This window comes from Theropithecus gelada, chromosome 11, assembly GCF_003255815.1.
Source record: "Theropithecus gelada isolate Dixy chromosome 11, Tgel_1.0, whole genome shotgun sequence".
NCBI lineage: Eukaryota > Metazoa > Chordata > Mammalia > Primates > Cercopithecidae > Theropithecus > Theropithecus gelada.
This window is the reverse complement of record NC_037679.1, coordinates 104,577,487-104,593,618: the sequence shown is the minus strand read 5'-3', so window position 1 is coordinate 104,593,618 and position 16,132 is coordinate 104,577,487. Positions and strand designations below refer to the sequence as shown.

Sequence of the window (16,132 nt, the reverse complement as noted above, 5' to 3'; positions counted from 1 at the left end):
GGGACCAGGACTCCCAACCACTGCCCTCTGCTGTCCCTTGCATCGCAGCCAAGGGCTCCTGTTCCCTCCCCTGCCCAAGGTTCTCACTTCCTCCGCGAGGGCACAGGTTATGAATTCAAATGCCTGCAAAAGCGAGTATGTGAAAAAGTCAGGTGTGACAGGAACTGGGGAGCCTGTGGCAAACTAGAGAGTGCCTGAGGGCTTATGCTGCAGAAATCAATTTTTTCCTGCCATACTGGCCAAATTGTAGCTGCCAGATTTGGCCTCTGTCCACCCGTCTGCAACTCAAACACCGTAGGGGATGAGATGAAAGCAAAGCCAAATCACGACCCCACAGCTGCGCCTTACACACACACACACACCCACACACACACACACCCACACACACACACCCACACACACACCTGTACCGGTGCTCCGGGCAGGCTGGAGAGCGAACCAGTTGCCCCTTGCCCAGGTTGTGGAGCCATTAGGCTGGATCCCTGTGAACCGCGAGGTCGGCCCGAAGTCCCTTCCCGCACTCCCCTGTTCCCTGCGTCCACCCCCGTCCAGATCCCTTCGGACTCATCCAGAGAAGGGAGCGACGGAGGGAGGCGCCGTGGACGCCGCAGCCAGGGTTCTGGGGCAGCCGAGAGGGTGGCGAGTGGCGCAGGGCGAGGGCATCTGCAAGAGGGCGGCGTGGTCCGCGGAGAGCGCGGCTCGGGAGCCGGAGCCCAGGCGAGCCCACCAGGGCGTTTGCAGGCGGGGAGGCGGCGGCGGGAAGGACCGGACGAGCGAGCGCGCACGCGCGTGCTGTGGGCCCGGGGCGGGCGGCGGGGCGGGCGGCGGGGACGGGCGCGGCTCTCCTCTGCCCCCGCGCGGCCGCAGACAGCGCTGCGCAGGCCTCGCCTCTTGTTTTCCGCCAGACCCGGCCTCATCACTGACAGCGTCTGGCCGAAGCCGGTGCCCTCCAGCTCTGTGCCCTGGGCCTCCTTGTCTCCCCACTAGCCGGTCCAGGGAGCGAGAGCACAGGTGCGCAGAGCAGTCCAGAGGGAAAACAGGTCGGAAGCTAAGAGTGCCTGAGATGGCACAGGGCCGTCGAGGACGGGACTCACCCCAGCCAGACCTGAATTTTCCTGCAGCCACTGGGCGGGGGCTGCAGGTGGCATCTATATACCAATCATCCCCCTCACCCTGGGGGGCTCCCTTGTCCCCGGAAACTGCCCCGAAATTCTCTCCCCAGCCCCAGTCCCTCTCCTCCCTTCCCTTCCGAACACAAGAGCATTGAACTTCTCCAACCCCTGCCTTCCTCCTCCAGGCAGCCTTCCAGCCAGAGAAGAGGTATGCGGGATTTGGTAGGGGTGTGGGAAGAGCAGTGGGTGAGAAAGGGGTGGAACCACGTGTGGCAGCTAAGGAGAGCACCCCCACACCCCCTCACTGGGAGACTCTCGCAGACTCCATGCATTCCGTGGGGGAAGAAGAGGTGGCAAGGACAAGAACAAAAGGATCTGGGAGGACATCGGGCCAGGTGATGATGGGCTGATGGCGGGATTACCAAGGGGGAGGGGCACTAGAATGGGGAGAGCTCCTCACCACCTCCAACAGAGGGGGGGCCTCTCTTCCCCCACCCCAAGAGGCAAAGCTCAACAGAAATGGAGCAAAGGAGACCAGCACACATGGCAGGCAATCCATACACACTTGTTAACTAAGGCAGGGGGGTTAATGGGTAGACACTGGCCTGAGCAAAGGAGATAAGGTTTTAGTCATATCTCTGGCCCCCAAGAAGCCATGTGAACTTGAAAAAGTCTCTTTGTCTCTTTGGTCTCCAGGTTCTTCATCCATGAAGTCAGCGGTTTGCGTTAGAAGCAGGATGCCAAACGGTGCTGCCTGGAGCGCATTCGGAAGGATTGTGAAGTGGGAAAGAGTCTGTGATCAGTTAGCAATGTCGGCCTTGGGCAGTGGAATGCACAGTACGGGAGGCATGCCGTGTGTTTGTGAAGTCTAGGAATCATCTCCTAAGCCCCCTCCATTCCAATGCTCCAGGAGCTGATGAAACACCATAAGAACAGTGTGGAACTAGGGCGGGGACTGGACATGCCATGAGAGACTCGGAGGAGACTCCAGCCTGACGGCGTGTGAAGGCTTGCCTCTGTGGTTAAGCCTAAGGAAGAACCCCTAAGGGAACCTCCGATCCAGCGCAGTTGCTCAGTGTCACTTCCAACAGGGTATGTCCCATCAGGCTCTCCACATCGGACGGCAGTGCGCATTCCAGTTAGAGCTCCTCTCCCCGTGTACAAATGCAGTAAGCTCTAACAAGAGCCACCCCCACAGCGGACTCCTCATAACTCGAGGCATTACAATCAGATGGTGGCCTCCAAAAACACCCCCCTTTATAAAAACGATGGTGCCGTCCCACAGGGATGGCTTCCCAACATGGCGCGTCCCAGTGGTAGTGCTATCAGCACAGGGGAAGGAGCTGCTCCAGCTAGCACAGGAGAGGAGTCTGGCCTCCAGCTGGGGGTGCCTGTGGCTCTCCAGAGGTTCCCAGCAGGACTGTGGCAGGAGACAGAGGCAGAGGCTGTCCGCTGAGAATGGAGGGTGGCCCTGACCTAGGTTCTCGGCTTAGGAGCCGCCTGACCTCTGGCTACACCCTACAAATGGGTCTCCTTCTCCCCGGCTATCAGTCCTTCCTTTGCTGGGGAGGGCCCAAAGTCCCGGCCATCGCTGCCATCCAAGTAGAGGTGTTGCTTGGGCTGTGGCAGACTGGAGTCAGGGGTGATGAGCTGACGTAGGCGCTGTGGAGAGAAGAGGCAGGGATTGGAGCCGTTGGTGAGGGAGGCACAGAAGGTTCCTCGTGTGAGCATCCCCAGGGCCCAGCCCAGAGCAGAGCACATGGCCAGCACCGCACCGTATGCGTGAGTAAATGAATGAACCATTTGAGGTGAGAGGGGAGGCAATAATACGGTGACTGCGAACGAGTGTGCACTGCCTGGGTTCCAGTTCTGGCTCTGCTACCGACCTGTGCCATCTAAGGTCACTCACGGAACCCCTCTGTTAATTTAATCCCCTCAATATTCTAACCTGTAAATTGGGAATAATAGTAGAACACATCTCACAGAACAGTGCTTGGCACAGAGTAGGTGATTGATAAATATCTGTTTTTGTTTTCCGATTGTTACTTTTGTTATGTGCTCAATAAGTATCTATTATTTTTCTTCTTATCAGTGGTACCTCCTTCTTCTTGCCTTGAATGCAGATGTGATGACAGAATCATGACAACCTTCTTGTGACCATGAGGTGATCAACATGATGATGAAAAAACAGCATGCTCAGGATGGAAGTGTAGAAATACAGGAAAAGTCTGGTCCCTACGGGCTTCTTTAAGCAGCCGAACCAAATTCCGGCAGCCCTAATCTCTGACCTTCTTGAAATGTAAAAAACAAATAAGCCTATTTGCTAAAACTGTTGTAGATTGGGTTTTCTATTATTTATAGGCAAGATAGATTTCTGCCTTTGTGGGTCACTGGCTATAGCTCCTTCCAGGAGGACATGTCCCAAACTCTAAACAGGGAGCCTCTTGGGTGTGTCCCCAGGAAGAAAAGAAGCCAGGAGCCTGTGTGTGGAGTGAACTGTGCTTGCTGGTTACCAGTTTTCCGAGGGCAAGAAATCTATAGTCTGTAAACCTTCTGTGTCTGGGCACCTTCCTATCCATGTTTGTGACTTAGTTTTCTCCTGAACCTCTCAGCAGTTTGCCCTTGGTTAGCCTGCCCAGGTCATCCACAGGAGGTCAGATTCTGCAGGTCTAGGACTCTAGAACTTTTCAGAACATTTCTGAAAAGCCACTGGACTGGCCTTCAAAGTTTGTCTCATTAAGATTCTGTGAGACTGAAGGGCTGCCCCACAGAGTATGTGTCTGCTCCCTGGCCCCAGCCGTGTGTCCTGCCCCACGTCCAGCCTCTCTCAGTGCCCTCCCTTAAGAGGTCACTCTCCCCCGCACCACCTACCTTCTTGAAAGAACCCTGAGTCTTCAGGAGGGTGATGATGGTGAAGAGTGGGACACAGACCATGGAGGACAGAGCCAGGAACCAGCCAATGGAGTATCCCCAGGGCGGGTACACGTAGACGTTGTTGTACTTGAGGGGGGTGTACTTGCTCAAGGAGAAGAAGAAGGTGGCCTGGGAGGAGGAAGGGGCAGCCATGAGTGAGATAGAGACTGAAACCCTCCCTGCAGCTACGTACAGCCAAGGACAGAGGGCAAGTCAGGTGCACCGCAGCACGTCTGTAAGCTGGAGGAGCAAAAGCCCCTGCAAATCCCAGGCCAAGCCATCATTCACATCACAGATGGAGACAGGAGGTGATACAAAGAGGGGAGGGGCTCAGAAGAGAAGCACAGACAGACAGGAGACCAACCACTGAGAAATCAGGTAGAAGGGAGAGGCACTGTGAGGAAGGGATGGAGCAGGAAGTAGGATAAGATTCTACTCATGGATGGATGAAATGGCCCGGAAAGAAGAGCAGGGAAGCCAACAGAGAACGGGAAATGGACCAGGCCCCACGGTAGACGGGACAGGTGGGGAAAGAGCCTCATCTCTGGAGTCTTTCCCTCATCTCTGGAGTCTTCCGGGGGCAGGAAGGAATAGAGCGGCAGCTGGGTGGGCACATACCAGGCAAAGTCCAGGGGTGAGGAAGAGCCAGGAGATCTTCACCAGGGGCCATGGCCGGTAGCCAATCATGTCCTCAATGTTGTCATAGAAACGGTCCGCCCCTGAGCAGACGTGGTGTGGGAAAGCGTGAGCCAGAGGGTGAGAACAGCTGCCCGGTGTTTGGGAGAGACCCACTTGGCTCTGTGCTCTTCCCTCACCCCCGCCCTGTGCAGGGAAACTGGAACAAGGCACGTGAGTGAGACACCTCCCTGACACCCTGCATCCCTGCACGAGATGCATTCCAGTCACGAGGCAGGGAGTGCGGCGCAGACAGGGGCTGCCCCCAAGCACTGCTGCTGCCGTCTCTTGTCAGTGCCGTCTCTTGCCTCCGTCTTACGATGGAGACCCCACTGTCCTAACCACAAAGGAGGGGTGTGTTTTAGACAAACGCCTGTTTACGTGGATAGCAGAGATGAAACTGGTTCAAGTCAAAACAGCGAAACGACAAGGCTCCCCCGTTCAAGCGTGTCACAGAAAACTCACAGAGGGCTGGAGGGCTGCTGGGAACAGAGCGGTGGTCTGGATTCCAGACTCCGGAGGAACCACCTCTGAGTTCCCAAAAACGCATGGTAAGAAGGTTAATTTGTGTTTAGTGAAAACATTGACTGGCCTTATTTTGTTCTGTTTAATTCCTGAGGTTTCCACATTTGCTGTAAGTTCTGGGCAGAGCCAGTCTTCTAAGTAAAGAATCACTGATTGGTAAAGATACTTGGAGGGCCTCTCTACCTTCCCACCCAAAATACCTTCCCACTGATCCCTGATGCATGAAATCACACCATGAAAGAGTCATTCCTTTGACTGTGAAAAGCCAAAGTTAAAAGCCAGATATTGCCGGGTGAGCGAACCATGTTAAGGCTTATCAGCCATTCACACCCGCTGTGATCAAGTTTAGCAGGTCCTCTGGGAGAAGAAGTTTTGAAAAGGAGTTGGGGAAGATCGGAAGGCATCAGATGCCTGAGGTGAGAAGGAAGGAACATCTCCATGCAGAGGAAAGGACCCAAGTGGGAAGGCTTAGGGTAGCAAAATAAAGTCTTTACTACTCATGGCTTTTCCCGAGGCCCTACTGTGTGGCCCCCACTTGACCTCTACCCTGAGCCTTGTGACACTGGCACTGTGTTCCCCCAGCGTGGTGCAGTGGAGCCAGAGGGACCTGGGGTATGACGACGGCTTCTCTGCTTGCTATGTGAGCTTAGGCAAGAGGCTGAACCCTCTGAGCCTCACTCTCCCCCTGCACAGATTATAAGTGCGTGAGACCAGCCAGCAGAGTGCTTGGCGCGCAGTCACGCATTGGCTCAGTAAATCGGGTTTCCTCCCCTTCCTGTTGTAGGACATAGTCACCACCTGGCTGTTGCAGTGATCTGTCTGAGGGGCCAGGCTGCTGGCGGGGGCCAGTGAAAGGCAGAATTCACCTCGGTGTAGGAAAGAAATGCATAAACGGAAAAGACCTCCTCGAAAACACAGGGATGAGCTCCCTGTCCGTGGAAGTACTCAGACAAAGTCTGGGTGATCCCCTAGTTGTTGGAAGGGCAGTGTGGGAGTTTGTGGAGGATTGGGCTAAGTGGCGATAAACATCCCTTCTGACTAAGATTCCCAGTGGCAAAGGGCCTCTGGCCACCTCCATATCAAGGACACTGTGCCCTGTGCACCGTTATTGATCATTCTCTCACTGTTGAAGGAAATCCATTTTGTCATCATTACAGCTCTGCCTGCTGCCATGAAAATGCCAGGCTTCCCAGCCATAGGTAAATGTCCCAGCAAGAGGCAGGGCAACAGCGCAAAGACAGACAGAAACCAGAGGGCCAGAGAACCGCCTCCCCCAGGCAGAGCCTGCCCCTGGCTGGCCTCGGTGGTCTTTCTCCCGCCCCGCTTGCCCACCCTACTCCACCCCACTCACCGTACACCCAGCTGATGCAGACCACTTCAAACACTGAGAGGAACAGCAGGCATATGCCACTGGAAGCATAGTAGTCAAACAGCTGGAAGATGTACATCCCGCCCTGTGGGGAGAGCGTGGAGCTGGGGCATGGCCAGTGCAGGGATGGGACACACGCCGCCCATCGGTGAGATGGGAAATGCCCCTGTGGGGCGCCCTCCTGCCCGGCCCGTGGGACGCCATTCCTTGCCTCTAAAAGGAGTTTGCCCTGCCTGCCCCGCCTTCAGGCCTCCCAATCAACATCAGGACAATAGCCTCTGACATCTGCAAGGGCACTGGGAGACTGTGGTGGACGCACATCATTTCGTCTGCCTAGCATCTCTGCTTCTGGAAAGTGACACCCCCTCATTCTGTGTTCCTTTTAGGGTGGGGTGTCCCTCTCTCTCCACTCAGGCTTGAATAAGAGTCACAGCCTGGACACTTGTCACACTCTCAGGAAAGGGCCTCTCCTTCCCCCTGGGTTGGCTGACACTGACAGGTAAGCCTGAAGCCCAGCATCCGTCCCTAACGCCACCGGAGGAAAACCTGCCTCTGAGTGTGGCTGACACTGACAGGTAAGCCTGAAGCCCAGCATCCGTCCCTAACGCCACCGGAGGAAAACCTGCCTCTGAGTGTGGCTGACACTGACAGGTAAGCCTGAAGCCCAGCATCCGTCCCTAACGCCACCGGAGGAAAACCTGCCTCTGAGTGAAGTCCCAGGAGAGCAAGGAGCATTCCTGACAGTGTCACAAGAGCAGCTGGATCCGACCACGCCGAAACCCAAATATCTCTAGGGTTTTCAGCAACCTGACCCAATACGTTCCCCTTTCTGCTTAAGCCAGCTGTATTGGTTTCTGTCACCCGCAACCAAAAGAGACCTCACAAATGCAGGTCGTGTGGTCCGTACAACCTCACTGTGGAGAGGCAGGGCAGGCGTCCACACCCCGCATCAGCAGATAAGAAAAGTGAGGCTCTAAGAAGGGTCAGCAGTGTCCCCCGTGGCTCCCTCCCCGGGAGCCTGGCCTGCAGGCCACCGGCCCCAGCTCACCTCGGTGACCATGAAGAGCCCTATCAGGTAGCACGTGACGGCGATGGTGAGGATGAGGAGCTCCCGCCGCCCGCTCTTCCGGAGCTGCCTGGGGAACATGTCTACGGAGGCTGTCACCAGGCACTCCACACAGACAAACTGTGGGCCAGGAAGGGAACTGGATGAGAGGGTGTGGGGCAAGCTGGTGGCCACCGGCCCTGGCCTCCGCTTCCCCTGGCTCATCCACATTGATGCACAGGGGTGCAGGGAGCGGCACAAAGGGAAGAAATGGGGGTGCCCGGGGGTGAGCCAGCCCCGCCCTTGACTACAACTCCATGACAGAGTCTCAGCAGTGAGGGTTAGAGGGGGGATATGTTCTGTCTCCAGGGCTCAGGGGCTGGGGCTGGGCAGCTCGAGCTGAAGGACTATCTGGGAGAAAGCATCCATGCATGCCGAGGTCCACACCTGGGAGCACAGAGCCAGTGGCCCCTTCACACCAGAGGGTCTCCAGGCTTGAGGCCACACCCCCAGCCCCAAGGAAAAGCCCTGGACACCAGAGGGGGCCTCAAGTTTATGGTCAGGGGAGTGGGAGTGAGGGGAAAGTAGTGCCAGGACAGGCAGAGGCTGGCAAGAGGGTGACCATGGCAGGGCAGGCCAGGCGGCAGTGACGTACCTGGCTGTCCAGCCCTAGGAATATGAGCATGATGAAGAACAGGCAGGACCACAGCTGGGATAAGGGCATCATAGTCACAGCCTTGGGGAAGGCGATGAAGGCCAGCCCAGGACCTGCCAGGCACACAGCACAGTCAGGGGGGCTCCAGGGCGTGTGCTGCCCTCGGGGAAGAGGCGTCTCTCTAAGCACTGTGTGCGTGTGTACCTGTGCACGCACTTTAAGAGGATAGGGTGATTCCATCCACTATTCTTCTCTTTCCAGGCCTGGGAAGCACACCGTTCATCCAACCATCCATCTATCTATCCATCCATCCATCCATCCATCCCTCCATCCCTCCATCCATCCCTCCCTCCATCCATCCAGTGTTGGTCCATCTAGCATCCATCATCCTCCCCCTCCTCTTTCCCATGGTAATGGAAGCCCTGCTTTGTGCTAAGCACTGCCCCAGATGCTAAAATTAAATCCTATTACCCATAAATAAATCATATTGCCCATCTTCTGGGACTCACGCCTTTCAACAGGAGGGAAGTGTGTTCTCTGACTCTCTTTCCCCTCAGGCCCCAGACAGCAAAGTGGCACCTACCTGACTCGGCCACTTCAGAAATGGGCACCCCCTGCTCTTGCGACATGAAGCCCAGGATGGAGAAGACAACAAACCCAGCCACAAAGCTGGTGGCACTGTTCAGGAAGCAGAGAGCGACACAGTCCCTGTGGGAGTGGGGCAAGGGCAGATAGGAACGGCGAGGAAAAGAGAGGAGGAGAGAGCAAAAGACAGTGAGAGGGGACCGAGGAGAGAGAAGGGGAAGGCAAGGGAGGCACAGAGGAGGGGAGGAAGGGAAGAGAGGATGGGAAGAAGATAGTAGAAGAAAAAGACAAAAATTGGGTGGCAGACAACAAAGAGAGAAGTGAGAGAGAAAAGGAATAAGAAAGACACTTAGTCTGGGAACTGAACCCACCAGGTCAGTTTGACACAACTTATAATGAGCCCAGAGATGATGGGTCTTTGTCCAGAGCCCACCCCCAGGCCCCTAGCCCTCCTTCGCCCCACCCCGGCCCACGCTGTTCTCACTTGTAGCAGTTGTTGTGGTACTTGTTGTAGCTGCCCAGGGCTGTCAGGCACCCCTGGCAGATGGCGAAGGAGAAGAAGATCTGGGTGCCCGCATCCATCCACACCTACACAAAACCCCAAGGAAGAGGTAGAGGAAGCCCCCAGGGCCCAGAGCCAGGGTGACCCGAGATCCAGACCCATCCCCTGCAGCACCAGCCTGGCCCTTCAGTGCTCCCTGAGCGCTTCCCTCCTGCGTCCCAAGTCTCCATGAGTACGCCCTCCTGTCTCCATGGTGATCTCCTCCCCAGTGGGGCCCAGTTTTGGTTTGGTTCTGTAGGCACTTAGTGAGTACCAAATACATGTGTGTTGCTTGAATTTCTTCAGGGGAATCTACAAACCATGGCTGCACCCAAGGCCTATCTGCAGGGCACAGCTGGGAGTCACTTGTCTCATTCAACTAAGATCTCTATATATAGTGTCTTAAGCAGCTATGACCTGGGGACAAAGAGGCTGCTTCATCAAAATATCAAGATAAAATGCCCAGGAACTATGGCTCACGCCTGTAGTCCCAGCTGCTCGGGAGGCTGAGGCGAGAGGATGCCTTGAACCCAAGAGGTTGAGGCTGCAGTGAGCTATGATGGCACCACTGCACTCCAGCCTGGGGGACAGAGCCAGACCCTGTCTCTAAGAAAGAAAAAAAAAATTTTTTAAGAAAAAAAGTTATATTTGAGTGGTGGAATTACAAGAGATTTTTAGTTTCTTTTTTATAGCTTTCTTCCATATTTTCTAATTTTTCTCCGGTGGGCATCGACTGCTTTTAAACCAACGAAAAAGCAATACAAGACTTTCAAAAATACAGACCTGGTTGGGTGGGGAGGGCATCTGGGGAAGTGGTCCCAGCACAGTACATACCTGAGGGTCCTTGAGGCGGAACAAATCTGGCTTCAAGTAATAGATAATGCCCTGGTAGGCCCCGGGAAGGGTAACACCTCGGACCAGCAGAATGACAAGCATCAGGTAGGGAAACGTGGCTGTGAAATAAACCACCTGGAGGTGGGGGGCAGGCCAAGGTCACTCCTGGTGGGGACGCAGTGGCCCTCTAGCCACACCCCACAGGCAGTGCGAGTCACACGGAGCTCAGTCCCAGCCTCAGAGACCGCTAAGAGGGGCTAAGCACGGGAAACTTTCCACACCTCCCTTTACACATTCCAACGGGTCCGTGCTCCCCACAGATGTGGGGATACACATCCTGTGAGACGCACGTCGGCACAGGAAGGGTGGGGAGGGGAGGAGGAAGACAGGGAGGGAGGCAGGTACAGGCTTCCAGCCCATAACCTTCCCAGACCATTTTTTTCCTCTTATTTTTAGTCAACGTGTACGTATGTACATAATCTGTACATGTTTATGAAAAAGAGTGGTAGTTCCATACATGTATATAATGTGTAATGATAAAATCAAGGCAAAGACTACTTTAAAGTCCAGAATCGGGTCTTTCTTAATCCCTTATCCTGGCTGTTCTCTTCTTGCCCCCTGGCGACCCAGGGGAACGGTGACCAGATTTGTACAGTGATCTGTGGGGAAAGTTAGACTGCACTTTTCCCGGCTAATGGTTGGGGGAACAGTGGTGGCCGGAGCTCCGGGGTGTTCTATGCTGCCACTCAGCAAACTCAGCTCCTTCCTTCCCTGGGTGGCAGCAGTGGCACTGTCTGTGCTGTTCTCACTACGGTGACCACTTTTTTTTTTTGAGACGGAGTCTCGCTCTGTCGCCCAGGCTGGAGTGCAGTGGCCGGATCTCAGCTCACTACAAGCTCCGCCTCCCAGGTTCACGCCATTCTCCTGCCTCAGCCTCCTGAGTAGCTGGGACTACAGGCGCCCGCCACCTCGCCCGGCTAATTTTTTGTATTTTTAGTAGAGACAGGGTTTCACCGTGTTCGCCAGGATGGTCTCGATCTCCTGACCTTGTGATCCGCCCGTCTCAGCCTCCCAAAGTGCTGGGATTACAGGCGTGAGCCACCACACCCGGCTTTCGATGACCACTTTCATCATCACTATGACCAACCTGTCACAATTCAGGGAGGGGAAAGGCTCCTGCGGGAACAGACTAAGTGTACGGCCAAGCAGAGAAGTCTGTTTACCAACCATTCCTGGCTTTAAAAAGGCACGAAGCATAGTCTCCGGCTCTCTGGGTTGGAAGTAATGCTCAAATCTGAATTCTCTCTACGTGACAAGCCCACCGTTGCCCATCCTTGGTGGGAACCCCTTCGATGACTGGAAACTCACCACCTCAAAGACAGTTCTGTTTGCTAATTCAAACTCAAAATTATCTTGCTATGTGTTAAATACAACAACAAGTGAGTCACAAGAGCGTGTGACCCTCATGATGTCATAGCCACACATAATGGATACACACACACACACACACACACACACACACACGCATGAGAGAAACCAGAAGGCAACACAGCAGAAGTGAACAGAGATTCTCAGTGCCAACCTGGCAGCGCAGTGATTAGCTCCAACAATGGGACTTTTCTGTTTCGAATTTGCCCTGAATATTCTTATGGAAACCGGATTTTTAAAGTCATATTGAAAAAGAAAGACTTTCCTTGCATAGAGCTAAGATCCGCCTTCCTGTGACTTCCCCTGTTCTCACTATGCATCTCCCCTGCACTGCTCAGGAAGCTTCGTTTCTTAAGAGAAAGAAATCAGTTCTCCAGAGGGTCCCCCTCAAGTGTCCCCGAAAGCTCTGGGGGCCACAGGGAGCTTCCTAGGAGGCAGAACATCTCACCTTGCCTGTGGACTTGACGCCCTTCCAGATGCAGAAATAGCAGATGACCCAGGCGAGCAGGAGGCACAGGGCCAGCTCCCAGCGCAGGGCGCCCAGGTCATGGATACCCGAGGTGATGCTCAGAACTCGTCTCCTGGAGGATTGGGAAAAATAAGTAACGAGGGGAAAGGCTAAAGGGGGCAGTTTGCAACTGTTGGCAAGTCTCCTGATGCTCAGATTCTCAGAGCTGACCCCATGGATCTCATATTCCAGGGCTTCCCCGACCCCCTGGGGGAAGTTTGGTAGACCAAACTTCTACCATCATCCCATATGTATCTTTGTCTTTCTAACTCATCCGGATTTTTTTTTCTTGTACAGAAAGATGGAGAGAGAGAGAGAGAGAGAGAGAGAGAGATGAGGAATGTACACATGAGCGTTTAGCGAGTAAATATTTATACATGCAGGTTGATGGGCCAGTGGCATGGGTATCCCATGGAGGGGCTGAATGTGTGTGAGTGTCTAAACATGCGATGGGGTGCTGGAACTGCGTGCATGGGTGTGAGGGTTTGGCACTGCGAGGGCATTCATGTGTGAGGGCAGTGGTGCCCACGTGGGGGTGAGCTCAGTGTGAGTACAGGCAGCCTTGCGTGGGAATGTAGGTGGACAAGTGTGGGCACGGGTAATGTGAAGGTGTAAGTTGTCATGTGAGAGGATGAGTATGTGAGCGGAGGGTATGCCCAGGTCTTGATGTGCTCACTCCCGCCTTGGGCGATTTCAAGCTACCAGCATGATGCCACCAAGCATGGCACTGGGGAGAGACATGCACACCCAGCTCGCCTAAGGCTGTGAAGACGGTGTCCAGCACCCCACCGGACATGTATGGGCAGACATATGCGTGGAGGTAGGGATGTGGGGGTGAAGGTGGACACGATGGAGAAACGTGAGTCTACGCGGACCCAGGTGGGTAGATGTGAGAGCATTCTCCCCTGCCTCAGCGACGTGTGGGGTTGGAGTGGGGCGGGGGAGGAAGCGCTGGAAAGCACACAGAGAATCTTAAACTTGCACCCCAGACATTCAGACTTGCACAGCTCAGACATCCAAATTTCTTCTGCTTGGAGCCTCTTCACATGTGGCATATGGGCCCAGCACCTACTCCCAGAATTCCATGACAGGTGAGGTAAAATTCTCAGATGGGGTCACTGTGCCGGCTCCCGAGTGGTTCAGAAAGTCCACGCAGTGCTCTGTTGGGGACAAGGTTAGGGACAAGATGGAGAGAGAGGCCCTCATACCCTAGTCCCCCTGGCCCTCTGGCCTTGCAGCCTAGTGGTCCTCACCACTCCTAGCCCCAAGAGCTTCTTTTGGAGCCCACCCTCTCCAGAGCATAAGGAGTCTCATAGAGCCAGCTCTTCCTCCCCCTGCTCTTGTTCCCTCTGAATCTGGCTGCTTACCTGGCTGCCCTGCCAACCTCAGACACTGTCCAGACTTCAGATCTACTCAGACCTCTCACGGGCAGCTGGTATGGAACGCATTCTCCCCACTGGCCCGTTCCGACTTCCTATCTCTCCACTAGACAGACCAAGGGACTGAGGCCCTGTGCCTGCTCTTCCCCCTGCTTGGAATGCTGTTCACATGCTGGGCTCTTTCTCACTTCAGGCCTCAGATGACACGTCTCCCTCCCCTTGTTTTATGGTTTCTGCAGTTTCGTTCACCTATCACAATTCGTAGTGGTTGTGTTTATCTGTCTGTTTCCACCACCAGACTGTAAACACAGTGACGGCTGGGTCCCTGTTGCTTTTGCTGAGCCTTGTACCCATCTCCAGCCCTTGGCACCATGTTTAGCACATAGTAGGTGTCCAGTAAGTGCCTGCTAAGTGCACAAGTGAGTAAGTGGTGATAACCCTTGCAGTTGTTTAATACACTCCCTTTGGGTTCTCCCAACCACACTGACTTGTCCTAGTGGCTGGCCTGAGGGCTCCAGGAGAGCCAAGGAGCAGAGCTGGCCCCGGAGCCCACATGGCTTGGCTATGAGGCAAGTTCCGCTATACACCCCATCGCTGCTTGGACATCACCAGCCGCCGCAGCCCAGCCCCTATTAGGCAACATCCCAGGGGCTGAAATGATGGATACCTGTGTTCCAAACGTTGCTGCAGGTCGTCCAGGGCAGCTCAGAGGTGAAGGAGCTGAACAGGTAGAAGAGAGCCCAGGCAAGGATGATGATGTAGTAGATATTCAAATATGACTCAATGACCACAGACGCCAGACCAATGCCTTCCAGAGTGGGGGAGAGGTGGGGAGGGACAAGAGAGATCAATGTTAGCAAAAAAGTCACACAGAAGCTGCCAGTTGAGGTTACAAGGGTATTGGGTGCTACACAAAGAGAACCACTGGGTTTATCCAGTGGCATGAGAAGCCATTCACAGCACAGTTTTCTTTCTTTTTTTTTTTTTTTTTTTCTTGAGATGGAGTCTTGTTCTGTTGCCCAGGCTAGAGTGCAGTGACATGGTCTCGGCTCACTGGAACCTCCACCTCCTGGGTTCAAGCAATTCTCCTGCCCCAGCCTCCTGAGTAGCTGGGATTACAGGCATGTGCCACCACACCCAACTAGTTTTTGTATTTTTAGTACAGACGGGGTTTCACCATGTTGGCCAGGCTGGTCTTGAACTCCTGACCTCCCAAAGTGCTGGGATTACAGGCACATAACCTGTGCCCTAGCAGAGGAAGTAAGAACTTTGGGCAGAGGACGGAACTTTGGGCAGAAGCCCGTGGGTGTGATGCAAGGGACAGCAGACGGTAATGGTTGGGAGTCCTGGTCCCTCAGACTACAGGCGTGAGCCACCGCACCCGGCCCACAGCATATTTTTCTAAGGAAGAAATGCAGGTTACAGGACATTACCCTACGCATTTTCCCATTTTTGTAATATGTATTTGAATGTATATATATTTTTTTTCATGGGAAAAGCTCTGGAAGGATCTTCACCCAAAAGTTAACAAGTGATTCTCTAGGTGGTAGGATTTCAGATAACATTTTCAAGTTTCTGAGTTTTTGTTTTTTTTTCCGGCTATCTGCATTTTCTAGTTTTTCTACAACAACCATGTATTGGTTGGAAAATGAAAAGGGGCCAGAAGAAGGAAGGAGTAAGTAGGAAAATTTGGTAAGAATGTGTCTCGCACCTCTAATCCTAGCACTTTGGGAGGCCAAGGCGGGTGAGTCACTTGAGGTCAGGAGTTTGAGACCAGCCTGGCCAACATGGTGAAACCCAACCTCTGCTAAAAATACAAAAATTAGCCAGGTGTGGTGGCACATGCCTGTAATCCCAGCTACTTGGGTGGCTGAGCCACAAGAATCCCTTGACCCCGGGAGGCAGAGGTTGCAGTGAGCCGAGATGATGCCACTGCACTCCAGCCTGGGTGACAGAGGGGTCTCAGGATAAGAGCAAAAGAAAGAAACCAGAGAGGAAGGGAGAAATGGTCCCTGTGTCAGGAACTTAGGAGCCTGAGTCAGCACCTAGCGCCATCTCAGCCAGCAGCAAGACCGCCAGCAAAGGTGGAGACCTCGCTGCTATTTTAACACTTGTCCTGAAGCCTCGTGGTTAGCTGGATGCACTTGGTCTCCTGGCAGCATATTTGGGGAGGGAGGGGGCGGAGAGGGAGGGCTTACACACACCTCCCCAGCACCCCCGTCTACAAAGTGGAATCTTTTCCACAGTCATTTTAAAAGCAACATGTGGCCGGGCGCGGTGGCTCAAGCCTGTAATCCCAGCACTTTGGGAGGCCGAGACGGGCGGATCACAAGGTCAGGAGATCGAGACCATCCTGGCTAACACGGTGAAACCCCGTCTCTACTAAAAAAAAAAATACAAAAAACTAGCCGGGCGAAGTGGCTGGCGCCTGTGGTCCCAGCTACTCGGGAGGCTGAGGCAGGAGAATGGCGTGAACCCGGGAGGCGGAGCTTGCAGTGAGCTGAGATCCGGCCACCGCACTCCAGCCTGGGCGACAGAGCGAGACTCCGTCTCAAAAAAAATA

At 54.3% G+C, this 16,132-nt stretch overlaps 1 protein-coding gene across 3 annotated transcripts in view; it reads right to left on the bottom strand.

Annotated features, from left to right (window-relative positions):
• Nucleotides 1–1,654: 1,654 nt before the first annotated feature.
• SLC6A12 (solute carrier family 6 member 12) overlaps nucleotides 1,655–16,132 on the bottom strand; it is a 26,436-nt gene continuing 11,958 nt past the window's right edge. For all 3 annotated transcript variants that reach the window (XM_025402084.1, XM_025402083.1, XM_025402082.1), the window contains 12 exons: nucleotides 14,237–14,377; nucleotides 13,263–13,350; nucleotides 12,131–12,263; nucleotides 10,255–10,389; nucleotides 9,364–9,467; nucleotides 8,878–9,002; nucleotides 8,295–8,407; nucleotides 7,643–7,780; nucleotides 6,577–6,679; nucleotides 4,644–4,744; nucleotides 3,984–4,154; nucleotides 1,655–2,774 (listed from right to left, as the gene is read on the bottom strand). In XM_025402084.1, the coding sequence (XP_025257869.1) occupies nucleotides 2,631–2,774; nucleotides 3,984–4,154; nucleotides 4,644–4,744; nucleotides 6,577–6,679; nucleotides 7,643–7,780; nucleotides 8,295–8,407; nucleotides 8,878–9,002; nucleotides 9,364–9,467; nucleotides 10,255–10,389; nucleotides 12,131–12,263; nucleotides 13,263–13,350; nucleotides 14,237–14,377 (1,496 nt within the window). In that variant the 3' untranslated portion in view covers nucleotides 1,655–2,630. The remainder of the gene's footprint in view (nucleotides 2,775–3,983; nucleotides 4,155–4,643; nucleotides 4,745–6,576; nucleotides 6,680–7,642; nucleotides 7,781–8,294; nucleotides 8,408–8,877; nucleotides 9,003–9,363; nucleotides 9,468–10,254; nucleotides 10,390–12,130; nucleotides 12,264–13,262; nucleotides 13,351–14,236; nucleotides 14,378–16,132) is intronic.